Source organism: Hakea prostrata, chromosome 6 (genome assembly GCF_041222555.1).
Source record: "Hakea prostrata isolate BN-2017 chromosome 6, UWA_Hpros_2, whole genome shotgun sequence".
Classification (NCBI taxonomy): domain Eukaryota; kingdom Viridiplantae; phylum Streptophyta; class Magnoliopsida; order Proteales; family Proteaceae; genus Hakea; species Hakea prostrata.
Window position 1 is genome coordinate 33,008,334 of NC_142605.1, and position 27,042 is coordinate 33,035,375.

Consider the following 27,042-nt stretch of genomic DNA (forward strand, 5'->3'; position numbering starts at 1 on the left):
GTAGATTTTAATACAGATAACTCTTCTATTTATTATTCAGTTTGTAGAGACATATTTATGATCTTTATCAAGCTCTTATTCTCCTCAGTGCTATTTAGTTACCCACTTTTCTTCCTCTATAAATTGAAGAACGTACCCCTTAGCCTTCTACATATCAACTTATCAAGCATATTTTGAATGAAATATGATATGTTCAGGCCTCATTTGAATCAAGTGTCCCTTAAAATTGAAGACCCTATAGATGAATCAATGATTACTCATGAGATTGATTAATGCCTCTCAAATGAATCCAGTTTTCCTGATATTAGTCTAAGTCTTAATTTCTTGAGCTACATATGTATGAATGCATCGCATGTTATTATTATCTAGCTAGATCCGTGCTTTATATCGAAGTTTTCGAAGTATATTATAATAACTATTTTTATAATTTGAGCACAATCTTTGTAGTAACTCAAGGAGTCTAGTAGTTGAATGCATAATTACTGGAGATGCCAGGGCTGCTTTACGTTAGAGGTCAATCGATAATATTCCCATTTGCAACGGCAGCCACAATTTTAACGATAATATCTTTTTGCTTTTGATTAACATTTGAAGACAACGTCAAGTTACGCAATTTAGCCCACCATTTTAAGGACATTATCTTTTTTCTTGTTTTATTAACATTTAAGGACAATATCAAGTCATGATACAATTAATTAGCCCACCATTACCTAACATTGTTTGTTCCAAGTCAAAGAAATAGGCAGACAGTAAATATAATTTTCTACTAAATTATATTTAATATCTCAAAATTCTAACATATAGTTTTCAACCATCTTGTTATAATTTTACAGATTTGGCTTCTTGATGTGAATTTTTTTTTTTTTTTTAAGATGATTTTTCTAAATATTTTTATTTGCTTACAGTGGATATGCTAATGACCTAGTATTGTTAATTTTCTTGCCTTCATTTTTTTTCAATTTATACTATCATTTTTTTTTCACTTAGTCAATTTTGATTGCATTATACAACTGGTACCCAATGTCAATTTATTGAGACAACTGAAGAAAATAAAAAGAAAAAAAAAAAAAAATCCTTCCAAGGGATCATTGATTTAAGTCACAACCATTCCCACTCCTTCTTCTCATATGTCTTATGATTTTGATTTGCAAGTAAGATAGGTTAGGCCCCATAAAATTGCAGAACATGCGTGAAGGATTTTACAATAAATAAAGAAAGAAAACTAGGATTGAGACTCTCAGAAAGGAAATTTTGACTGTTCAAACACATGAGGTTGTCTCAAAACATAGACAAAAAAGAAGAAGCAGCTCTTCTAACTTGAAATTTTGAGCTTAATTGGTTCATGAAAAATTCACATTTCAAATACAGGTAGTATAAATACAAGCCTAAGAAGGGATACAAGGAAGCTTTTGACAGTTTCAAACATGTGAAGTTGTCTCAAAACATAGACGAATAAGAAGAACCAGCTCTTCCAACTTGAATTTTAAGCTTAATTGGTTCACGAAAATTTGTCTTTCAAATACAAGTAGTATATATACTAGTTTGGGAAGGGATACTTGGAACATCAATCATGAAATCTACTTAGAGGCAAAGGAAAATAATGAAAAGATTTAATGAATGCAAGAAAGATCTTCAAATGGTTTACTAAATGGCCAAGAAAAAGTAAAATATGGAAATCAATATTAAAATTGGAAAAGGATCTAAGATAAGTTCTGAACTTTAGCATTGCAAAGAACATTAAAACAAATGGAGAAGATGACCAAAGTGGATTGATAGTTTACACAAACTTGGACTTATATCCCAAATCCACAATATTCTGAGAAGACAAAAATAAAATAATTAAAATCCTTGTGAAGAATAAAGCAATCATTTCTAGAACTATATTCCTTGGCTCCAAAATTTTTCTAGCACCGTTCAAACTCCATTGGACCCACCTCGCAACTCCACAAGTCAACCATTATTAGGAGTCCGGATCTACGACCAAGTGCTCCTTGACGGCTTTTTCACCCCAAAATACAGGGGGCCCAAGGGTGGGTGATGGTAGTTTTTTTTATTATTATTATTTTTTTTTTTCAGCTGTAGGGCCCACCGATTTTGTGGTGGTAAAACCGTCGGGGAGCGCTCAGTGCTCTCCGATGGGGGTGATGATCCGGATTCCCATTAAGAGGGGCTTCATAAAAGACGAAACTTATATTCATAGTTAATTTCTTAATGTTCATTCACAACCTTAGGATCAGTTTTTGCACACATGTCATGATCATGATGACTTAATGGTAAAATGGTATTTTAGACATAAAGATAATTTTTGTCTTTAATTGGTTTTTCTCATACCACACATAAATGAAGCAAATGAAAAATGCCATTTTCTTTGGATAAAAAATGATTTAGATCAAACTTCAGGGGATCCAAACGAAAATTATCCTTCAAGTATACGATAGAGTTCACTGGCTCCAAGATGATTCGAACTAGTGACCTTATAATACGAGATGTTGGTCTCATACCAAAAGAGCCAACCCCTTGAGATTATGGAATGTGGTTTTTCGTTCTTAGCTTTCGGGTGCTGGTTTGTGTGGCTTGTGTGATCATCAAATGATCCAAGATTCTCGTAGACCTTTTGGAAAAATCCGATCAAGTTGGGCTGGTTGGGCCTAAATTCTAATTTAGTCCGGAGTGTGGATTTCAAATGGGCCTTGGGATTTAGGCCCTTTAAGGAATGGAAAGGCTCTTGATCCTTCGTTCCTAACCATCCCCACGTCATCTATCTACGTGGACCATTCCAATCCGAGTCCGGATCAGCTCCCCGTCGGGGTAGCACAAAGTGTTCCCCGACGGCTTTACCACCATAAAAACAGGGGGGCCCAGGGGTGGGGTGATGGGAGGGTTTTTATATTTTATATTTTTTATATTTTTTACGGGTGGGCCCCACCATATTTGTGGTGGAAAAGTTGTCGGGGAGCACTCTGTGCTCCCCGTCAGGGGTGATGTTCCGAATTCTTCCAATCCATCCCAATATTTTATGTATTGAAATTCACATATAACCCTTAGGTGGATTTGAGTGTAAAAAGGTAAATCTTACGGAGGTCAGCTTTCCACAGCGCGATAGATTTTCATGATTTGATTCATCGTCAAATAAGGGTATTTCCGTCATAATGATCCCTGAAATCTTGGCTGATGTCATGTTGAAGACTAACGTACATTCTAAAAAGAAGACTAACTTACATGTTAGAGATCTCGTCGAGCAGGGGCGGACCCACTAAGGGGCCTGGGGGCCATGGTCTCTGGATTTTTAATTTTTTTAACTATTTCCTAAGTTTTTTTTTATTTTTTATATTAATTTCCTTCATTTTTTTAGTCTTTTTTTTTCTTATCACATGTGAAATATCACTATTTACCCCCTTCCAAATTAATTTGAAAACAAATTTTAAAGGTAAAATAATGGGTATAAATGTATCTCTTTTAAAAAGTAAATCCTCAATCCCTATCTATTCTCCCCTCTCTTCTCTTTCACATATTTTCTTTCTATTTATTATCCTTCCTATAAACGTGGGTTAAGGAAATTTTTTGTAAAAACCATTTCTAATGGAAACTAAACTCCTCAAATCCTATTAATCTCCTCTCTCTTCTCTTTCACATCTTTTCTTTTTATAGATTCTCCTTCTATAAACGTGGGTTAAGAGAAATTAAAAAAATATATATATTATTAAATATTTAAAATGTAATTTCTCATGGAAATTAACTCCTCAATCTCTATTTATTCTCTTATATCTCCTATTTTCTTCCTATTTATTCTCTTTGATATCTTTCTTTTTATTTATTCTATAAGTGCGAATTAAGGAAAATTTGAGAAAAAATCTTTTGTACAATTAGGTTCTCTTTTTCTTTTTTAATTTATTTATTTTTTATCTTTTACTTATTTTTTATGTTATTCTTATTTGATTTTACATTCTTTGTTTTTGTATTTCTTTTGCAATTTTTATTATTGGTTTTATATTGTAAATAAAATGTCAATAATTATAAGGTAACTAACTCCCATTAGTTTGCATTTCGTACCTACATTTTTTTTGTTTGCAAATTTTTTAGGGTTAAAAGTCACGTGTATTTTTTTTAATTGATGCTTTAATTTACCTTGTTGGAAAAAAAATGCCAACCCTGAGGGGTGTTTCGGTTGGCAAAGCCCAACGCTTCCACATAGGTGATCAAAGTTCAAATCCGGGCCAGGAGCGAAGCCTGCCTATAAAAGCTAGCCCGATAAACCTCATTAAAAAAAAAAAAAAACATTATTAATAATTTACTTATTTTTATCAAATATATATGGGCCCCACAAAATATATGTAGGAGTATTTCTTAATATAATAAAATAATTCATAGGTGGAATCTAATGGATATTATAAGGGCCCACACAATATGTGTGGCGTAAAAGTATTGGTGCTTGCCTCTGAATTTTTTTTATTCGGAACCCTATTGAATCTGGGTCCGCCCCTGTCGTCGAGTGATTTTAAAATTGGCGTTTCCACTGGTTTTGGGGGACGATTTGCTCATGCGTTGACAATATCTTCATAGGTAAATGATCTTCGTGGAAAGTTTCGCCAGTGTTTGGATGCCTAACCAGATTTGGTGGTGCAAAGGTTTGGTTGCCGTGAACGCGCGGAGAGATTATCATTCACAAATTCTTCCGGATTTGCTAGATTTGGAAGGTTATTGTATAATTTATAGCTTTGATATTTCAGGGAGTTCCTCAATTTGATTCTCATTGTTGGATCCGATGGCTGATGGGAGTGCGCATTCCCGCTATGTGAAGCTTACGAAGGAACAAGCTCCTGTGGAGGAGGAAATAACTCCAGGGGAGCTTAATCAGCCTATTCCGGTTCCTCAGGTCTGTTCTTATTGCCTTCCTTGTTTTCTTTTCTTAACCTTTTTATTGATTTGATTTGATTGAGAGTAGTTATTCCAATCTTCATTTGCAATCTTCATTTTGGCTATAGTTTTGAATGCTTATTGGAGATCTGTTCAGTTATTTCTTTTCTGTTTTAAATGTTGATTGATTCAAATCCGGATTAAAAACGAATAATTATAACTACAGGAGTAACTTGTTGAATTATTTTGCCGAATGCCGCTTACTTGTCATTACAACCTGCAACCTTCTATTCTTTGCAAGTAGTTTATTTATTGCTGGACGAATGTTTTTGAGAAACTCTATGTGGTGGCAGTCATAATAAGTTGTTTTCCAGTCTTGATCTGCCGATACCATTTCTTGTTTGGTTTGTTTCTAGTAATGTTATATCAACACCTTGACACAAATGATGCGACGATTCTCTCACGGAACTGGAGGAACATATAATGTTTCAGATTTTTTCAACTTGGGGGATACTATGCTTTAGTTTCTTCCAGAAGGTTTTCAATGTAATTTCTGATTGCTTGTGTTATTGAGCAGTTAAATGTTCACCGGTGCAGTGAGTGTGGTCAGGTCCTTCCTGAGAGCTATGAACCTCCTGCAGATGAGCCTTGGTCAACCGGGATATTTAGCTGTCATCAGGATACAGAAAGTTGTAAGTGTCCTCCTTCCTTTGTACGTTACTTCAGTTGGCATTGTTTTATGAATTCCTTCTTTTTTCTTTCCCTATTTGAAATACTTTTTTTTTCTTCTTCCATCATAATTATAAATGTTAATTCATGCAATGTTGCCAGACCCATTTCTTGTAATTGTTAGTGTTAGATAGATAGATATGGTTGAAAATTTTAGTTTCATATAACAGGCGTTAATCATCCCTTTTCCTTCAACCCCTCCAAACTAAATTAAGTACTTGGCTGTAATTATGACTAGCTAGTGCTGAAAATATGAAAATCTGGAGTAGTTATTCGGTTTATATTGTTAGTTTGGCAACCATTTACTTGATAAGCTTATTAAATACCTAAAATTTGTAATGTGCTAGATAAAATTTGATTTGTGATAAAATAAAAAAATACTGTCTATCCTCCTCCTGTGATTTGAGTGTCACATCTTCATGGTAGTAGTTGAGATGGAACTTATTGGCGTGAAACATTTTACTCAGTAACACATAGTAGTCAATGCGTTGCCTAGGTGTCATCTTAGCTTTTGACCCCCTCTAACACATAGGATCTCCTAATCATTTGACAACTATGGATGTATGACGTAACCTGGATATGTGAAACACTTCTACGATTCCACAGATGGGTTTTCCTTGCTATTTTTGAAAAATGAAGCATGATCTTGTGTAGGTCTTTTAATCCAAGGAAGCAACAGTAGTTTGTTACTCTGATCCTAAAGGAGATTGGCCGCGGAATTGAAGGACTACCGGTCTACTTGTTATTTTCATTTCTAATAAAATCTTATTTGCAGCATTAGTGCTCAAGTAGACGTCAGTTATAGATTAAACTATCAAGGGGCCATTTGTCTGGGGATATCAAATGCTTGATTGGGGTTTTCATACCTAGCATATTCATTGCTTGATTATACTATTGAAAGTGTGTTGACATTAAATGGATATGATCCTTTAATTCATATGTTTAGTTCTCTACCCTAATGGATGAAATTCTTGTAGGTTTTACCAGTTAAAATGTTCAAGAGAGTTAGATCTAGTTGCTGTTGGTTCACTATCTCTGTTGATGTTCTCATGTTCAGGGGATATGTTATATTAGGTGACTTTCATCACCTGGAGAGGGAGGGAATACAGACTACTTATGTTCAATTCATGGACACTACTTCTATTGACCTCTTAAATGATTTAATATATGCGGGGTTTAACCGATCCCATTTGGGATACGGCTGATTAGTGTGGTGTAAGTTGTGCACTAGCTAATCCAGTGGGGGTAGCTCGGTTGTTAAAAATCAACACCTCACATTTAAGATGTCATGAGTTTAACACCCGATGGGTCGTGCCTACCCACCCAATCTTCCCCCCCCCCCCCCCCCCCCAAAAAAAAAGGGAAAGAAAGGTAGGGTGTGTGCCTGGATTTTCTGTTGGTTATTATTTCCCCCCAGACTCCACAGTGGAAGAGCATATCCCCTCCCATGCCTTCCCTGTGAGGTGTTCCCTCAACCTTTGCATCCCAACCCAAGCCTTTCTTCTTCACCATTATAGCTCATTCCCTTCTTGCTGCATTTGCTGGAATGACGCTGAAGATTTCGGTAACCTATTTTTTCCCCATCCTCAAGCCTGCTTGGTTCCGTTCAGTTTGACTTCATTGCATCAGAACCATTTATCCCTGCATTAGAGGTGTTTGGAGTTCTACTCAAGAATGGTTGTGGATTTTTAGATCTTTTGCCAGCAAATCTATTTGTGACACCATTGATAAGCTTGTTTTGGGACCTCTTTATGGCACATTTGAGTGGATGGAATCTCTCAAGATGGACATCCAATTCTAGGATGGTGGATTTGATTTGTATAGCCATTTGTTTGGATTTTAGCTCTTATATTCAGATGTTAACCCACCGGTGTATTCAGGACACCCCAAGGAACATGCACATTGTTGTTACGTGGAATTTGAGATTCTTTTGTCTCCTACATGGTTGCTTTTGTGGCCACCCCCTTTTTCTTCCTTCTCTACCCCCGCACCCCACACACACACAGAAGAGATAAAATAAAATAAAATAAAATCTGACAAACACTTTCTCAGGGTTCAAATGGAGGGTGCCATGGAAACATTAGCAAAGGACCGAAAACTGCTACTAACCGATACACTTGACAGCAAATGAACTGTAGCGTATTAAAATAACAGGCTCTGCCAACACAGTGGTAACTGCTAAGAGGATTTGGTTGTTTTTAACTATACCCAATTTTGGACAATTAAGAGTTTGAGTGATGATGAACAAGTCTAATTGATTAAGCTGGGGCTTTTTTTATTTTATTTTATTTTATTTATTCCAGATTCTCTCAGATCTTGTTTTGAACTTTTCAGTTTTTTATTTATTTTTTGTCACACTAAGTGGAAGGAAATGTTTGATGGCAGTAGCCCATTTTTTTCAAATTGAATGCTGGCTAATCTACTTTTGTTGCTGTGAATTCTAGTAAATGTTTATCTTGGTGCTCAGAACGGGCAGTTTCTGTAGTTTCTGCATGTAGAAATAAAGTCTCATTTATATTGTATCAAAGTTAGTTTAATTTTTCAGTACTATAAATTTTTTTTTGTAACAAACAGAAAACTGAAAACTGAAAACCTGATTATGTCAACAATTGATTTCCTTTGTTAAGTTAAACCTTTTCTCTTTTCAGCATTAAATATGAATCTTTATAGCATTCCTTCATTAACTAACATAGAAACATGTTTTACCTCTTGTTTCATTTCTACAGGTTGGACTGGACTTTTTTGCCCTTGTGTGTTGTTTGGGCGTAATGTGGAAACCCTGAGAGAAGATATTCCCTGGACACAACCATGTGTTTCTCATGCCATTTGTGTTGAGGGTGGAATTGCACTAGCCATAGCAACAGCAATTTTCCATGGTATTGATCCAAGGACATCGTTTCTAATTTGTGAGGGTTTGATGTTTACTTGGTGGATGTGTGGCATCTATACTGGCCTTTTCCGACAATCATTACAGAAGAAATATCATCTCCAGGTGATCTCTGTTTTCTTCATTTGTACATTGGCTCCTCTTACATTCTTAAATGGCCTTGAATAATGATGAGCATGAGGCTTTTTGACATACAAAGAATCATAATAATGTACTCTATGGAGCACATAAAAAATCTGCCTGAAAAACCAAGCAAAAATACAAAGAAATGCTAAATAGAAATTTTAGGAAGACGAGTAGGTGCTCCAACTCACCCCTGTGCTGGTGCAGGTGCCAAGTGGCCTGGCAGCAAATCATGTCCCATTCCTGAATTACCAGAATCATTCTAGATCCTGCATCTACCATAAGTTGTTAAATAAAATTGCTACAGTTAGTTATGGCTCAGTAAGTTTGGTGGACAAAAAACACAGGCATTAGCTAATGCTATCTAGTAACCCCCCCCCCTGTTTGATATCATATCAAAGGTTGTCTTGGTAATTTTCTTTTCAGGTTGTCTTTGTTTATGCTGTGAGCAATTCCTGAACATGTAGTAAACTCTCTGATATCTAAATTATCTGTGTCTGTTTTTCTTTGCTGACTAATATTACTTTGTGCAGAACTCCCCTTGTGACCCATGCATGGTACATTGCTGCATGCACTGGTGTGCATTGTGTCAGGAACACAGGGAAATGAAAGGACGCTTGTCTGATAATCTTGCAATGCCTGTAACAATTGTCAACCCTCCTCCGGTACAAGAAATGAATTCAAATGAGAACCAAGAGTCTACAGCTGCTGAAGCAAATGGTAGTGAGCGCTCTAATTTGGAAATGCAGGCCTTGTAGGATTCAGATTATGCAGTACAAAGGCTAGAATAGAAATGGAGATTTTGTGTGCTTTCTCTTTTCTTCTTGTATTTGCTTGGGTCAAATTTGTACCCAATTGTGGGATGCTTATGTAGGCATCCTTCAGAGAGAAACTCGCCATAGATTTGATGAGTTATATACTATGCACCAGTTGGAAGCATCACCTTTATAATGTTTTGAATTCCTTGTCACTTCGTCTACAAGTATTTAACTGTTCATCTGGCCCTGTAGCTATCTCATGTAGAATTATCATTTTTCGTTTGGAGAATTTAACCTGCTGAATGCTGCCTCTTTGTCACTGTCATCTTTATTTTGGTAATTGATCACTCTTTCATCTGACTCAATTACCCTTCATTCAGGGGCATCAATGGCGTCACTGTTTTATCCTTACTATTTGTCAAGTAGTGTTTGGTTGATCTGAGGTAGTTTCAATGTTAAATGGAGAAATCTTTTGTTGGACTTGTGGTTAAATGATGTCAAAGATAACATGCCCACTGAAAATATTTTCCTGACTTGTCACGCCTTCAGGTAGAAAACATTTTCCCACAACTAGTCGTGCATTCAGGTTGAAAAGATTTTCCTAAAACTAGAACCTTACATATAATGAAGGTATCTAAGCCTTTTGCTTGATTATTCTTCAGCTTGCCATAAGGCCCGAACTCATGGAATGTGAGAAAACCAATTAAATCCAAATTGAGTGGTTTCAGTTTGATTAAAAGATTGAGCACAAGTTGCCTTTTGAATTTTTTTTTAATTATAAAATTGCCTCTTGATTTATTATATCTGCAGCTGTACCACATTTTTTCCTGAACCTTCTTCAGTACATAGCCCGTGTATTGGGGTCTGTCGATCTGGTAACATCCATGACCGACAGCGGTAGCCAAACAAACATAGTGTCAGAAAACATTAGTGATTTGTTCGTCTAAAGTTTCTAATTTAAAAAAATGAAGGGATAGGCATAGTATATTAAGTCGCTGAAAAGTCGCGACATTTTGGCGAAAAATCGGTATGCCGGAATAGAGCGGACATGGGGAGTCGATACAAAATTTGCCTAAAGTCAATGATAAATCGTCGAAATTTCGTGATCCATCGCCGATTACTTCTAAATGTCGCAAAAAATCGAGATATACAAGCTTTGTCGATTCGAGACTTCATCATCTATGAGGCGATGGAGGAGAGAGGCCGATGCTATGCTTCCACCGGTGTGCACCCGCTGCGTTAGCTGCTCTAAATCTTTCAAATCCTCTCTCGGACCAGATATAGATTTGCTTTTTGTGTTTTTCATTTTCTTTTTCTTCCGTGTCTTCGTTTGCCTCTCGCTTGCTCCGCTGATCTCTTCCTCGGGCCGCCGTCGTCTTCTGTGGGACGTGGGAGATCTGGCCTTGCTCATCCTCGCTTTTCTCTTATCTTTCTTCCTCTTGTGCCGTAGCCTATGGTGGTGGGTTTGTGCTTTGTTTGCGACCTTACCATCCCCGCCCTCCGGTTCCTCACGGCTCCCTTCTTTCCGTAGTGCGTCGTCCTTTCGGGTGCCCCCGCCTCGGTATGGCGCATTTCGTCCTTGGGGATAGGACCAACGAAAGTTGCTGGCAAACACCTCTTGAAGAAGAGTTCGTGGATTCGACTTGCTTATTGACTACGTACTTAATATTCCATCTTTCATATATAAACGGTCCTTTGCCCCCCTCCCAAAAATTTTTTTTTAATAAAATAAAATAAAAATGAGGGGTAGGCTGGTAAATGCGTTTTTAGTTTTCTGGATCACTGGATGGACATAAGGTGCACTAATGGCGCTTTTCTCAAAACCCTACCGTCATCGACTTTCCTCACCCGCCAAATAGCTGATTTCAGCAGTTATCCGTTTACAATTTGAAATCACTCTAAATCCGAACTCGAGAGTTCAAAAGAATGAGGCCTAGGGTTCCTGGAAAATGGCCATTCTTTCCCGCGCATTTACATCTCCGCCATCCTCTTCCTCCTCGTCTTTGCTTCACTTCCTTCACAAGGAGTCTCCAAACCAAAGCATCAGTCAGTGGCGGAAGCGGCAACTCTAAAGGCGAGCTTCTTCTTCTGTAGAATTCTTGTTTTGGCTGTTTCAAATCTGTTCTTCGTCTCTGCATTCTCGTCGATAGCTTCTTGTGTATGCCGATATATTGTGTTGCTTGTCTTTCGATCGTTCATTTCTACAGTGTAGTACTCTTGATACTAGTAGAATTCTCAGTACTTTATTCCCAATTTATTGAGACATTATATCACAATCTCATTTGTTTTCAGATGGTTCTTATCTGGTGCCTGGTGCAACTGTTGCTACCATACTTATGCTTGGAGTTCTTCATGCTCGACGTCTCTATGACGACAAAAAGGTATTTATGTCTGTACTCTGTAGACCAATGGATCTGCCCTGTTTTAAAATGAGGATAACTGGAAATATCTTTCATTTTAGTTGTCCATATTCGTTTTTTTTTTTTTTGGGGGGGGGGGGGGGGGGGCACTAACAGGAAGCTTTCGTAAAAGAGACTAGTAAGAAAATGGACATGAATCTGGTTATTAATGCTTTTAAATTTGAACACAAGCAGCCTTTATGAAATTGGACTAGATTTGGATGAGGCTATCAGTTGTATTGTACGGACAGTTGAGCCTTGTCACAACTCACAAGCTGCATGTCTTCTTTTGGAATTAGCTCTGAAAATAACATGTTCTCCTATGTATTGACTAACTAACCCATGACTATTTACTATTACACAGTTTTCTTTCTTTTGAAGTAATTCTACATCTAATATGCTATTACTCAATTTGGCAGTGTGTGGATGTTTCTTTCTGTTATAGCATTCCATTCCATGAGATTATGAAGTAATTTTTATAGTCAATGTGGATATTTAATTTTGAATCAAATGTACCTGATTATAGATAGAATGTGTTGGATTCCTTGAAAGCAGGCTAGCCTTTGCACTTTGTATCAGATCCATTAATAGAGTTGTAATGATTGTGCAAACTTAACTGTTGGATATGCCAACTTCTTTTCCCCTTGATCCCCTTTTTGAATGGACCTAGGCTGATGTTCAGTGGTTTGCTGCTGGGTTTTATTTGCTAAGATGATTATGTTTACAAATCATTATGTTTGATTTGTACTTCTTCACATCTGGACTTGCAGTTGTAGGTGTCAAACAATTGAACTGCTGGCATTTTGCAGTTCAATCAGATAAACTGAATATGGCTATATATTAATGCACTTCTTGTACATCAGCATGGAAAGAGTTTGAAAAATTTTAGAATTTTTGATTTACTATGTGTTAAATATTACTCTTTTTTTTTTTAATAAAAAAAATAAGTTGTTAGTTGTATCATTTGTTTGTGATAGGTTGAAGAAGCAAAGGAGAAAGGGTTTGAAATTGAGTTCTCTCCTGATGTAAAAGTAACTACCCTTTTCTTTAATGGTTCTTAATAATGCGTCATGTTGCATTCATTATATTCTTGAACTACTATTGGCTTCCCAAGATGCTGAAGTTGCATGGCTTGGCTTCTGACATTTTATTCATTTATTTGATGTTTTCCCAATATAGGCCACATTCCTGAGGTTGCTACCATTGTGCTCCATGTCTCGATTTTGGGGTTTCATGACAAGTTTGGTGAGTGTTATGTCACCTTAGATAATCATCTACATTTTAGGGCACCTTGAGATTTCTAGTATGTCTACCGTTTTCACCTTGGATATGCATGTGGGGACTTCAGGACGCATGGTTTTGCAACTTTTGCTTAGAGCCTTTGTCCCTTCAAACATGGTTCTGTTTTGATGTATCCTTTTATTCTTAATATAGTTCCTTTGATTTCATTCACTGTTATGTTTTTAATATGCCTAATATATGGAAAAAAATTTGGCGACTCAGTTTTACTTTTACATACCACTAACTTGCTCTATTTCCTAAAAAAAGGTAATTTAAAACCTGTAATACTATAGTTTCCTTCACTTTTGAGATCAATATAAAAATATAGGATATTACAATTCGGAAATATTTAAATGTATCTGGGTTCAAAGATTCCACTAAATATAAAGAGTTGTGCTTCAGTTTCTCTGTGTCAATAGAATGCTGATTAGATTGTGACTTATTAATCTGTCTGTAATCTTACATTTTGTGTGTGTGATTGGGAATAAGATTCTTGCATCTTATTCTTTACTAGTGTAGTTTTGATGTATTTCAATGTTGGTTATGTTAAACTACCTTGATATTGTTGCTTTGTCTCTGCTTTTTCAATGACAGAACTTTCTTTTTCTTGTATCTCTGATGCCATTCTCTGTTGATGTAGTTGTTGCGTCTACATGTTTTTCCAATTTCATGTTCTGTTGTTAACTCTTCTATTGATATGATTATTTATTCACCTCCTTCTAACTTTCAAAAACGTATCTACCATATGTGCTCTTTGGTGGAATTCCCCTCCCCCCTGAAGGTGCTGAATTGTGGTGTTTATGATGACGTATTACTTACAATCTACCTGCAATTTTTTTCTCTCAGGAGATCCCTGTCTTCTTTCGTCCTTACATCTACAATGCTTGGGCTCGGGCATTTCATTCAAGTATTGCCATCCCTTCTCCTTACCTCTAATTGAATTTTGATTGTAGTGAAATTACACATTATTTCCTTGTGAGGATAAGTAGAAGATTTTTTTTTCTTTTTTTAAATAGAACTATAAGCTAGGGACAAGAGAAGAGCAGATGACATGATCATTTCACCAGCTTGCAGTAACTGTTTCTTACAGGATCACCACCAACCAGAACAAAGGAAATATAGAAAACATGTTTTGCAGTTCATCATCTAATAGTATAAAATATTCTAGTACCATTATTCTAATCATTTTGAATGCATGCAAATGTTGTTAAAATTCATCATGCACTCATGCATTTTTTTCTTTTTAATGTTTGTGATGATAGAAAGGTGCCACTCCTTAATCATATAAGGTTTGATTACGTTGGTAAGGAAGGGTGTCAGCTTGAGCTGTATTAGTGCTGTTTAGGTGGGTTTTGGGTGCAGGAAAGATAGTACTTTGATGATATTTTAGTTTGTAGTTACATGCTTCCTTAGGCATCTCAGTGTAAGCTTCTTCACTGACCATTGTTCCATTTTTGCAGATTTAGAAGAAATAGGTCTCCCTCTTGATGAGTACAGATCTCTGCGGGAGTTTTTTTCTCACTCTCTTAAAGTGGGCTCCAGGTCCATTGACCCTGATCCACATTGTCTGGTAACTGGTAACCGGCTATTGCAACTTGATATGAGTGTTGCATGCTTGCATCTGTTTTCAAACGGTCTGAAGTTATGATGTTGCCCACTGATGCATAATCATTGGGAGTTACCATTCATTGTAACAGGTCAGCCCTGTGGATGGTACAATCTTGAGATTTGGAGAACTCAAGGAACCAGGAGCTATGATTGAGCAAGTCAAAGGCTTCTCTTATTCAGCAACTTCACTTCTTGGTGCAAATTCATTCCTCCCGATGATAGTCCACGATGATATGCATGGAGAAAGTACTGAGCAGAAAAGCAGTTCAAAAGATGGAAACAATAAGTCATGGTGGCGAATTTCGTTGGCTTCTCCTAAAATGTGGAACCCTGCAGCTGCACGGTAAGTGTGTCTTTGCTGCCACTGCTCAATGCTAGTTACTTTTATGAGGTGACACTGAATTTTTCTCTGGGTTTTCGGAGACTTCTACCTTTGATGCTTTTATTCGGGAATTTGGTTCTGGATTTTGGAAATGCCACTATAGTTGAGAGACAGCTTAGCCACTTCTGGATTTTGGAATGTCACTGAAGTTTAAAGGGAAGCTTAGCCAATCAGTTTACCATAGCTCATTCTTCTGGAAATGTAGTTTGGTCAATTAGATATGATCATTTCTAATTGGAAGAGTCCCACATGATTAATTTATGCCTGTGTGGTGCAATATGCCTATGTTTCTCCTTTTATTTTGGTCTTCAAACTCTGTTAATCCCTTGCAATACTCTTAAATGTGTCTTTTGTAAAGGAGAAGAATCCTAAATTACTAACTTATGCCTATTGGTCTGTGGCTTTTTATTTTTATTTTTTGTGTCTTGAAGATCCTGTTCATCTTCTTCTCTTCCTTTTCAACATTATCTCTTCTTTTAATGTGGTCACCCCTTCTTCCCGTTTTTAGGTCTTGAGGAGTTATGTTCAATGCCACTTTTATGCAAGTTTCACTTGATAATGTAGTGTTTTGCAATCTAAAGTTAGTTGCCATGCTGAAAATTTTCCACTTGTATCGGAATTTTAAATTGCAGTCCAGTGAAGGGTCTGTTCTACTGTGTAATATATCTGAAGCCTGGGGACTATCATCGAGTACATTCTCCAATCGATTGGAGTGTATTTATTCGTCGCCATTTCTCAGGTAATTTAGATCTGAAGTCTTTGTTCCTTGAATAATGTGTTAGACATATACACTGATAACAGGATTGGGAAAGTAATAACCTAATAACTAATCCATAAATGCATGTCTGATTTGAGAATGAGTTCCATCTTGTAGATGTTTTATTTGCAACCTAATGTAACAGCAGTTATCTAAGCCAACCCACCTTATTAGCAACAAAAATATTGGCCAGAAATAACCCTCCATTGGTGGTGGTTTTTCTTCCTTATCCTTTTATTTTGGTTGGGGGTGGGGGGTGGCATGATATATTTACTTATTATATGGAGAACTTGTTTGCAGGTCGCCTCTTTCCTTTGAATGAACGTGCTACAAGAACTATCAGGAACCTCTATGTTGAGAATGAGAGGGTAATCTATCCAATTAATATAGCTCTCTTATAGAACCATTGAACTATGTAGTAACTCTTTAAAAAATACTATTATCTTTGTGTGCTATTCTTTGTTCCTTCATCTCTGTTTGCATCCATGTGAAGAGGTGGCAAAGAAAAATTTCCCAGTAGCATAGGATTGTTCTACTGTTTGGTTTAGCAAAAATGCATAATATATATTAAAAATTTTAAAAATTCAAATACATAGAATCTTTTTTTCCTGTAGAATATCATTTACACTAATTTTTTTTAATGTCGATTTCTGTAATAGTAAGATTCTCTGATGTGTTGAATCTGGACATGATTTGTTGAATGTCTCATGATTTTATCTATGAAAGTGAAGACAAACTGATGCATTAAAGAAGCCATTTTATTATCTGAACTGACAAGTGAGGAATTTTGAGATGAACCTATCCATCTCATTTGGAGCAGCATCCTGAGCTCATTTTCAATAGGGTGAATGGGCTGTTTAACTTTCTTGTGTAGTCAAGGTGTCGCCATAGAGAAAAGATGGGTTAGGCTCCTTTACTAAGGTTTTTATGAACCTTGTGGGGTAGTAATCTTTAGGCTCCGAGTTTGAAGGCACCATCACCAATATGTAAACTCTTTCAGACGTGATTTCCACGGCAACTGGTGTCTTTGTGCCTCTGGGACAAACACTCCCCCGCAGAAAAAAAATTTCCCTGCTGCATGACCCCTCCGCGCCGGGGGGGGGGGCTGTTGGAGGAAAAAGAATTACACTCCATGGTCTAGTCAAATACAGGTCATGGTACTCTGGATAGCTGACTAGGTGGTCATTAGACATATTTGATTTAATTTGCAAGGACCTGGTGATCAAATTCAGGTCATGGTCCTCTGCTGGTGGATTATGACTTCTATAGTCCTTTAGGTACACTTATTCCATTCAACTTTATGACTTGATCCAGTGGAGGTATTCACTAATTTTAATCATCAATGTTGCAGTATGATTTTCCTATGATTCTTTTTGTCAACAGGTTGTTCTTGAAGGTCAATGGGCAGAAGGTTATATGGCAATTGCAGCGATTGGTGCAACAAACATTGGATCTATTGAGGTCAATTGACTTTTCAAATCCTGTTCTTGCATGAACCAAATTTTGCGACTGTTTGATATACATTCGTAGAACATGTTCTGAGTGCATTGCACATTCTTTGTTATTTTATTGAATACTAAATGGATAATCTATCATCCTTCATTGCCAAATCAATTGACTACGGACTGGCTTTAAATTTTTTTCAACTAATAAATCCACCAAACACATGGCACTGATAATGGTGTCAGATGTTTTTATGACTCATGAGGGGGGAGAAAGACTACTGTTTTGTATATTTGCTTATCTGCTTTGAAGACTATGTTACAAGTGTATGTGGTGCATATAATAAGTTGTTTTTCTTGGGCTTGCAATTGCCAGCTCTTCATTGAACCAGAGCTTCATACAAACAGGCCAAGAAAAAAGTCACTGCATTCAGAGCCTCCAGATGAACGCATATATGAACCTGAAGGTGTGGGAGTGGCCCTTACGAAGGGTGAAGAGGTTAGTTAAGCATCCATATCATATTTCCACTATCTTGGCTACTTAGGATGTTGCAGAGATATGATTCATGCATCAATATCGATGATTTAGCTATTGGTGTCGGGGTTCTAATCCACCTGCATTGAAAAAAATGGCCTTCCAAGGAACAACAGGCCAACTGTTGTACACTGGGCTTTGCTATTGTCTACCCTTCAGCCAGCCATCCCTCCGTGATGGTAGTCTGCTGAAATTTTCTTTCTTGCTATGCTGAAGTAGCTCTCTTGGAGCTCCACCCTGCTCTCATTTTCTTCCCTCTTCTCCTTTAATGGATGATTTATCCTCACAAAAGATTTTACTATGAGGGCACACACTAGGTCCAGCTACTTCAGGGTGTGGGAGGATCATAATGTACACAGCCTTCGCCTGCTGTGTGGGGGGTTCAGTTTCCTATTCATGGTAGTTTGAAGTATAAATAATTGTGCACTTTGCTCTTATTATTATTTTTTCAAATGAATGTGGAACATTTCAAACCATACACCCATCCCAAAAGCTTAATTAACTTTCAGGGCTGTGGAGTGGCAGATATACGTATTACGGGTTTGTTGCTTTTTAGTGAATGACTGTTGCTTCTTGTTCTTGTTTAGATTTTTGTGCTTTCTCTACTTACTATAATTAATATGTATTTTTCTCCCAGATGGCAGCATTCAATATGGGATCAACTGTGGTTCTCGTCTTCCAAGCTCCTGCATCAAATTCACAAGGAGAAAACGGGTCGTCAGATTTCAAGTTCTGCATTGGTCGTGGGGATAAAATCCGTGTAGGAGAAGCACTTGGCAGATGGACTGATGATAGGTAGGGACACTGCATGGGTCTGTGATATATGCTCTCTTTTGGTTGATGGGAATATACAAATACACTGCGTTGACAAGGAAGCTGCTTTTAAAACGGGGTTGAACTGATACTCTACATGTTGTTCGACCACTGATTCTTCATGATGATTTCATCCTTCCTAACCAAGATGAATGCTTCTGCAACTCAGGCAGACTGCTGGATGACAGGAAAGGAATTCTGGAAGTTACTGAATAGTATCCGGTCTGAGTTTTTGTTATATTAATCAAATGAGCTAAGATTATCATGGTTTTGCGTGCAATATATATGATTTGGAGTCGAGACCACTTCACATTTCTACGCTCACGGGCTTCCCAAGGGAACAGCACGGGTAGCAAATGCACGTCACCTGCAGATAATCCTAGTTATGGTAACTGAGAAGAATTGGCCGAACCAGCTTCTACCAACTAAAATATGAGAACAGAAAAGATGATGTTTAAGGTTGAACAGCAAGATTTGTTGATAAAATTGATCATCAAATTTCACTCCCCACAAAAGGGGGGAAAAAATAAAAAAAAATTCAATCAAATTACACGCTGAATAGAAGTAACCACTTGAATCATCAGTATGCCAAATTGGACTTGCAGTCACGCGGAATGGGGTAGACTCAGCTTCTCTGCTATGACGAAGCAGAAAAAGGTATTTGTTCCTTGAGCATTCGTGGGCTTTTGCTCGGTTTTGTTGGGGTAAACAGCAATATATTAAGAGAGAGAAACCTTGAGCAAGTTTACAGCCTAAAGTATCTAATATTGCACTTGCAGTAGCTACTAACTGCAGCATTAGCAAATATACTACTAGCAAGTAAGATGTCGCTCTCAATCAGAATATGTGATGTCTGCATATTTGCTCCCCAGTGTAAGGCTTTATGGATTGCTAATGATTCTGTTACGATTGGCCACAACCTTCTCCAAAAGCAAATTAAAAGCGCCCAGTGTATCCCCTGCAGTGCCTCCAAAGCCAGAGCATTTTCTTTTCTGGAATGTCATCCATCGAGATCAATCTTTATCCATCTTTCTGGCAGGGTAATCCAATGGATGAACTTGGTGTCTCGTGCTTTAGGTTTGTTCAAAAATTCCAAGTTTGAAAGATGCATTATCCATGATTTCCAAACGCTGATGACGATTTGGTCCAAAGATGGAAGGTGTTATGCTTTATCTATCAATCCAGTGTGTAGCTTCCAAAGATTCCGTAAGGTGAGAATAGTCTTCAGCGGAAGAGAGTACTTGGAAGGTGTATGAAAATAATGTTGAATGATATCTTCCACCTGTGTTACATATTATGTTGAATCTCACTATCTCTTCTGCCAAGTTGAAGGTGTAGCAAGGGAAGTAGGTAACCATTGACAGACAGTGATGGAGCCGATAAGCAGACTTCACTGTGAACATCCCAGTTGTCGTGAATTTCCCTACAACCCTATCCTGCATTGGTGTGGAACGAAGTGGAATATTGAAGATTATGCTAGCTACCTCCAGTGGCCACCATTTCTGGACTAGATTTTTGTTCCCCCTCTGCATGTTAGGATGAAGAAAATCAGAAACTTTCTGTGAAAGCTTGGGAGGCAAAAGGGTAGGAACCTTGATCCATCTCACAGTTTGGAATCCAAGGTGTGGTCCACAGGTTAATTGATGTATGTGTGCCAACTTGAATAAACAATCCCTGTTGAATGAGGTTTCGAGCTTGCAGTAAAGACTTCCACCCCCACCCCGATGCCGTGGGTGAATCAGATGCTTCTAAAAATGCAAGAATTCTTAAAAGTAACTTTCCTTCATTAATTAATGGCTCCAGAATGATTGATTGGGTTCATAAGTTCCCATGCTTTCCGAGACAGAAAAGCAAGGTGAGGTGAGATTCTTAATATTGAGATGGCCTTTTTTCTTTTGGGTCTGTATAAAAGGGACCATTCCATGGTGTGAACCTTTTGTTTGGCGCCCGAGGACCAGAAGAAATCTCTTGAAATTTTGCTTCACAGATTTGTTAGAATGGAAAAACATCATAAACTTTTGCAAGACAGTTTTATTTTTATTCAACTTCCCATAACCCAATCATTTACACTGAAAATGTAAAATCAAGATAAATTACACCTATAAGAGCAATTTTAATCTTATGGGTGTCATACTTCAGATGTAATATACCAACCCTTTGATGGTAAAAGACAAGATTATTAGTCAAAAGGAACTTCCAAGCTGCTCCCCATAATTAAGATCCAGAGTGAGTCAGGAAAGCAAGCAACAGATCCTCAACGAGCCTGTCAACCGATAGAATTAAGGAAGTGTATGTCTTGATTTTTCAATGAACACCTCCCCACCTAAAACTTGCAGTTCAATAGACTTCGGACTGCTTCAATGATAAGCTTCTTCCAAGAACTTGTCATCCTGTTCTTGGCAATGTCATGATTGAACCAATCCCAATTCAGTCTCTCTGATCAGCCTAGTTCCAAGCTCTGGGTGCCATCATCCAGTTAACAACCTTTTAAACTGGATCTGCTGGATACCATTTTCTATAGGGCAAATTGAGATATTTCCCTGCTAGACTTGGGATATCATCATCTTCTATAAGGCTTGAAATGGTAGAGCTCAAATTCAGAACCGAATGTTATAGACTCTTCTTCGAGTTTCTTCTGCAATCTTCTCCATGTCCTCAACATATCAGCCTGTATTAAACCTCGATAAAGTGTCTCAAATGTAACCTTCTGCGGAAGAAAACCCTTCTCTATCATCTCCACAAAGAATTGGCAAGCCTCCCTCCACTTCTGTTTCTCACACAACCCATGAATCAACAAGGTATATGCATCCAAATCTGGACCTGCCCCACTTTCCTTCATATCATTCCATATCTCCTGCACAATATCCATCTGATTTAACCTGGAAAACATGCCCACTAATATATTGTAAGTGTGCATAGTTGGTGTGCATGAAGATCCCTCCTTCATCTTCTTATACAATTTCAAAGCATTATCTGCATCCTTCCTTCCTCTATATTCCTTGAAGAAGCAGTTATACGTTGCAGCAGAAGGGCTTACTCCATTGGCAACCATTTCATTGAGCAGCTCTTCGGCATCTCCGAGTCTACTGCAAGAGCAAAGACATTTAATAACCGAAGTGTAAGTTGCCACAGTTGGACAAATTCCTTTCTCCTTCATCAATTTTAACTTATCCAGAGTTAAATCTGGTTTATGAGCTCGGCTATAAACATGAAGAACAACTGAGTAGCTAGTGACATCAGGTTCTATTCCTCTCTCCCGCATTTCATCGAGCAAGTTCTCTGCTGCTTGAACGGTCCTCTCAAACCGATCATCAGGATGCAAGCTTGCCTTCCTGCAGATACCATCTAACAAAACGTTGTAGGTAACAGCATTTGGTTCAAGCCCACGATCCATCATTTCCCTAAAGAATTTCTCGGCCATTTGTGGTCTTCTAATCTTACACCAGCCATAAATCAGAACAGTATAAGTTTTCGTGTTGGGTTCGAATCTGAATTTACGTTTGTTGAAGATCTCCGTAGCAACCTTCACGTACCCATATTTACAGAGTGTATCAAGGAGGTAAAGAAAGTCTTCTGGGTCCGGTTCCCTCTCTATCAAACCCTCCATATCGTCAAAGGCACGAATAGCTTGCCGAGTAAGCCCTGCAGCCACCAACCTACGGATCAAAATCCCAAAAGTTCTCGAGGTGAGTTTCAGGTTTTGCTGGCCCATCTCGATAATTAACTGCCAGGCGACATCAAATTGGCGTACTTTTCCCAGGATATCAATCATCAGATCATAAGGCGGCAGTATCGTGCTTGTAATTCGCCTGATCCTTGGCCCAAACGAAGAATCCGAGTGCAATCTTTGAGACGTTCTTAAGGCGAATCAAGATTTGGTGAACCAGATGAGGAGAAACCCTGATTCCATTCAGTTGCAAAGAGGACTCCATAGTGTGGAATGGGTTATGTTGTTGGATTATGATCTTGGAAACTAAGTCTGCATCAGTGGAGGTTTGCAGAGAAGGAAGTGGAGATTTGGGGGCCTCTGAAAACCCAAACTCTGCCTCTGGAGCTTCAGATATCTCTTCTGAGTGGAAGGCGCAGGATAAATGCTGCATCTCAAAACAAGAAGAGATCCGCAGAGGAGAGAAGCGAAGGAAGGTACCGCGTAGAGACAAACTGAAAGCCATTATCGATGTTTAGGTTCACTGCATTACGATACTAAGTTCTCAAGTCCCACTAAACCCTTTTCAAGCTCTACCGGTGCTGTGAGCCTGAAAATCCATTTCCGTCACATATCCATGTGGGTGGGGGAATCCGGCGCCATCTACAGGTGGATGTTTAGGATCCTTCTTTTGCGACGGAAAGCACTTCCAACAGAATCCGATGGCAAGATATATATTTTCTTTTCTTTGGGCCAGCAGTCACTAAGTCTAGGGTTTCCCCTTTTTTACAATAAGTCTATGTCTAGGTCATCCTCGAAAATGCTAATGCTGACTCAGTTTATATTGATTGATTTGCTTGTAATTTGTATCAGGTCATTACTTGTTTTCATTTTCGACCAGAAGTTTCAATTTAGACCGTAAAACAATTATACTTGTAAATATGCGTCAATAATGCTATCAATGCATTTTTTCCCTTAACACCAACCCATTTTAATTCTGATAAAAAAAATACTCATGATCGAAATTTAAGGTAGGGATCAAAGAGCCCAGCCTAAGAACCTAGAACCCAAATGGTTATGATCCAAGTTTTCCTTCAGAAACATTCAATGGGGATTTTGGAAAACCTAATAGAAATTCTTACAAGAATTTGTTAAACTCGTAAGCCGTAGGTCGTATGGTGAACATGTGAGGGGAAATTTCTTCATTGCATACTCTGAATTTTGCTTACTTATGGCATTTCCCTACTGCGCAACTGAAAAATGGGTCCAAAGCATGATACACTAACTTCCTCAACCTCAATTAATTCCTTGCTAGTCATTTCATCTGCCAAAGCGACCAAATACCCTAAAGCTGCTATCATTGCTGAGGCTTGATGCTTGTCACATTATTTGCCATAAGCATTTGCATTTCCATGTCTCAGACTGTCACTGTTCCTGAAGGCGATGAGATGCTGTGTACTTGCCGCCATGACTTGTTAATGTACCGGCTGTGAAGCTTGTTATGGTCTGAATACCTTGCAGTCTTCATGGGTATCGCATTCGAAAAACAAATAGGTAGATGTAATGCCATCCACATTAAGCTGTTAGCAGCAAGGAGATATCTAAACAACCCATCACCTAATTTCAACCAAGGAGTCCAACAATGGCAATTCTGTTCTGCTTATCTCTAGTATTCCTTTAAATGCTCCTTTGCAATTATCAATCCAAGCATAAAAGAGTTTAGCCAGTTGACGAGGTGGGAGCCATAATATATGCAGCCTTACCCCTACTTATTGCAGAGTCACTGTTTTGAAACTTGAACTAATCACTTGGTCACCCTGGAGCAAGCTTTTCCATCCAAGCATCATTATCAGAACCTAGAGGTTCCTTTATTTGAGAAAGCAGCTGTAGGATTGGCTCTGGATTTAAAGAAGAAGAAAGAGATGCTTGAAGTTCAGAAGATATTGCTTCTAATATAGAGGATGAAGTGTCCCTGATCCATTTGACATGTTCCATCGCAATCCTGGACTCTCCAGCATCCACTAAACACCTCAGTAAAATTACATGGGAGTCAGAGATTTCTGGGTGAGGACCACTAACACAGACTACCCTTGAGGCTGCTGCAAATTGACCTGTATGAAGCACATAATCTTGAATGAAACATGGAGAAATCAAATGAAATCTTCATGGTGATGACAAAACAAAACCTATTACTACTAAAAGACAAAAATATAACATGGCAAATTGAACTCATAAAGAACTCATTCTGTTAAATAAAAAATGGGTGATAAGCATAACAGACATACCTTCTTTGCATAGAGAAAACACTAATCGACTTAATATTTTTCGAGATAGCAAAACATCTTGCTCAACACACTTGTTGAAGATCTCAAAAGCAGTTTCCACCTTTGCATCTCGACAAAGTCCTTCAAGGAGGGACATGTATGTTGTGGCATCAGGAGACACTCCTTTCACAAACATTTGGTGAAAAAGGTGTTGAGCTTCATCAGCCTGTCCTGTTTCTGAGAACTTCTGAATAAGAATGTTGTAAGTCTTCAGGTTTCCAGGACACCCACTTGCAAACATCTCATCCCACAACCTCTTTGCAGGACGCAAGAGATCTTCTCTACAGCAAGCTTCCATTAGAGAATTATAAGCAGAGACATCTGGGCCAAAACCTTGTCTCTTCATTTGCTGAAGAACAGCATAAGCTTCTTTCACTCTCCCTGCCTTGCACAGGAATGAAACCATTAAATTATAACTCTCTAAATCTGAGAAGAAATCCTTGGAGGAAAGAACCTGAAAGACATCCAACATCTCATCAATCTTGCCCCTTTTATTTAGGTTTCTACTCAAATTGCTCAAAGTAAGAAGAGTTGGTAACCATCCTTGCTCAAGCATGGACTTAAAGAACAAAATTGCAGACTCAGGATCAATGGAAGAGACTGATCCTATCAAAGCATTGAGAACATCCTCCTCAATTGGAAAATTTCCACTTACAATAATTTCACCTAATTCCTTTACTTCTTGCACCCACCTTTCTGAAATCAAAGCAAAGATATATTCTCTGTAATCTTTCGCCCTAGGAGCCACCCCTAGCTTTCTCTTCTTCTTCAAGACCACCTCGGTTTCCTCTGGTTTCCCTATGGCACGAAAAGCTTCAGCCACGGTCCTATATGCCATAAAGTCAGGCTTACACGATCTACTCCGAAGCTCCTCCAATACCTTGAAAGCCTCTGACACCCTAGACACCCTGCAAAGCCCATTAACTATCAAAAGCGCTATAATTGACCCATTAATCTCCCAAATGCCACGCTTAATCTCGTCTAACAAACCCAGTGTCTCATCTAATTCTGCAGTTCTACAAAACGTCCCAATGAACACACCAAATCCCAGAGTACTAAAAGGGATACCCTTATATCTCATTTCATCAAACACCTCTTTTGCAGAATCAATGCACCCATCAGACGCAAGGGCAGCAAGAAGCGAATTACACGTATCAGGTCCTATTTCATGACTTAATTCTCTAACTTTATTGAAGACTAAAAAAGCATTCTGAGCTTTCTTACCAATGATCAGTGAAGCAATTACAGAGCGATAAACGGATGAGTCAAGAACGATCTTCTGGGTTTTGATCTGTTTGAAGAGCTTATCAACGGAGTTGAATTGGCGCGAAATTGAGAGGGATTTAAGAAGAGACTGATAGGTAATGGCAGTATGTGAGAATCCGGGCTGCTGAGAAACCCAGTTGAAGAAGCCAGTAGCCAGTGAATGGTGGTCAAGGAGAAACGGATCGATGACCCGAGCGACGAGTGACGGAGTGAGAGAGTCTCGGCAGCCAAGTTGATGGAGAGTCTGCTCCAGTAAAGGGCTCCATGAACGACTAGGTCTCGATCGGTTCGAAGCGGATACGAGCGCATTGCTTATTATCTTGGCAGCCTCGATGGGAGCTCGTTTCATGTATGAGAGTGGGTAGGAGGGAGAGAGGTAAGCGTGAGCAAGATTGATTGTTACAACACTTTTTCAGAGTCCTTTGTACCCATTGTCATTGTGCTTCAAAGCAAGTGGCTGAGAAAGACAGAATATTGGAGGTTTTTTTTTTTTTTTTTTTTATTTTTTATTGAAAACTCATAGATTTATAATAAGAGACTTAAAACAAAGGTTTAAGTATTTTTATTGCTCATGTATTTTAATAAGACTAAAGGGGCAGATTTGGAACTGGGTTTTCGTGGGGTTCGGGGATACTTTAAACCTTGCTTAAAACTATTAAGAAGTCTTATTCATTGCCAACTGAACCACCCTTTTAATTGTAGAATATAAGAGTATTATGGTTATTCAGTACATTTTATTCAACTTGTGTTTTTATGGGTCCAATGTATTTGGCATTAATATGATCTCACATTCTCATACAAGGACCAGAGTTGACTCCCAACACTAACACTTTATTCCTAAGCAGTGTCTCTTGCTTCCTCTTGAAAGATAGAAGAGTCATTTGAAATGATGGAAGAAAGAGATGCTCGTATAGCATGAGGAGAGCACAGTCCTCTATCTTCGTGGTGGCTTCTTGGGTAAAATAATTGAACTCCACTAAAATACTCCTGCTACGCTTATTGAGCTATGTCCTTTTCAATTAGCTTCTATTTTGTTTTGGTAAAATTAGAAAGTCTTTGAAAATTGAAACCCACTGGCAAAAAATGGTTCATACCACAAAATGGGAAACCAGAAGAAATTCATGAGATAATAATAGACTTGCAGATCTCCAGAAGCCACCCCTTGAAATTTTCCAACACATTTCCACTGGATCAATAAGCTGTGAGGCCAGCTATGGAGCCTCCAACGAGAGAGTAAG

General features: G+C 38.1%; 4 protein-coding genes across 4 annotated transcripts; 2 read left to right on the forward strand and 2 right to left on the reverse strand.

Moving 5' to 3' along the window:
* Positions 1 to 4,503: 4,503 nt before the first annotated feature.
* LOC149013415 (cell number regulator 6-like) lies at positions 4,504 to 9,891 on the forward strand. Its single transcript, XM_089159864.1, has 5 exons — positions 4,504 to 4,625; positions 4,728 to 4,873; positions 5,432 to 5,546; positions 8,310 to 8,575; positions 9,127 to 9,891. The coding sequence occupies exons 2-5, from the start codon at positions 4,763 to 4,765 to the stop codon at positions 9,349 to 9,351; spliced, it is 717 nt and encodes a 238-aa protein (XP_089015990.1). The 5' UTR covers positions 4,504 to 4,625; positions 4,728 to 4,762; the 3' UTR covers positions 9,352 to 9,891.
* A 1,239-nt stretch (positions 9,892 to 11,130) lies between these two features.
* On the forward strand, positions 11,131 to 19,023 carry PSD1 (phosphatidylserine decarboxylase 1). Its single transcript, XM_089158680.1, has 12 exons — positions 11,131 to 11,425; positions 11,644 to 11,732; positions 12,728 to 12,781; positions 12,930 to 12,995; positions 13,878 to 13,938; positions 14,492 to 14,601; positions 14,729 to 14,982; positions 15,654 to 15,760; positions 16,079 to 16,146; positions 17,162 to 17,239; positions 17,597 to 17,719; positions 18,393 to 19,023. Exons 1-12 carry the CDS (start codon positions 11,278 to 11,280, stop codon positions 18,552 to 18,554), a joined length of 1,320 nt encoding a protein of 439 aa, XP_089014806.1. The 5' UTR covers positions 11,131 to 11,277; the 3' UTR covers positions 18,555 to 19,023.
* Positions 19,024 to 20,624: 1,601 nt separating this feature from the next.
* LOC149013417 (pentatricopeptide repeat-containing protein At2g13420, mitochondrial-like) lies at positions 20,625 to 22,954 on the reverse strand. The gene is given in 2 exon segments (XM_089158681.1): positions 20,625 to 22,349; positions 22,351 to 22,954. Coding segments are annotated over 2 exon segments (1,611 nt in total). The 5' UTR covers positions 22,741 to 22,954; the 3' UTR covers positions 20,625 to 21,128.
* Positions 22,955 to 23,164: 210 nt separating this feature from the next.
* On the reverse strand, positions 23,165 to 26,201 carry LOC149013418 (Tetratricopeptide repeat (TPR)-like superfamily protein). The gene is made up of 2 exons (XM_089158682.1): positions 24,500 to 26,201; positions 23,165 to 24,325 (listed from the first exon to the last, which is right to left on the reverse strand). The coding sequence occupies exons 1-2, from the start codon at positions 26,151 to 26,153 to the stop codon at positions 24,027 to 24,029; spliced, it is 1,953 nt and encodes a 650-aa protein (XP_089014808.1). The 5' UTR covers positions 26,154 to 26,201; the 3' UTR covers positions 23,165 to 24,026.
* Between the last annotated feature and the right edge of the window lie 841 nt (positions 26,202 to 27,042).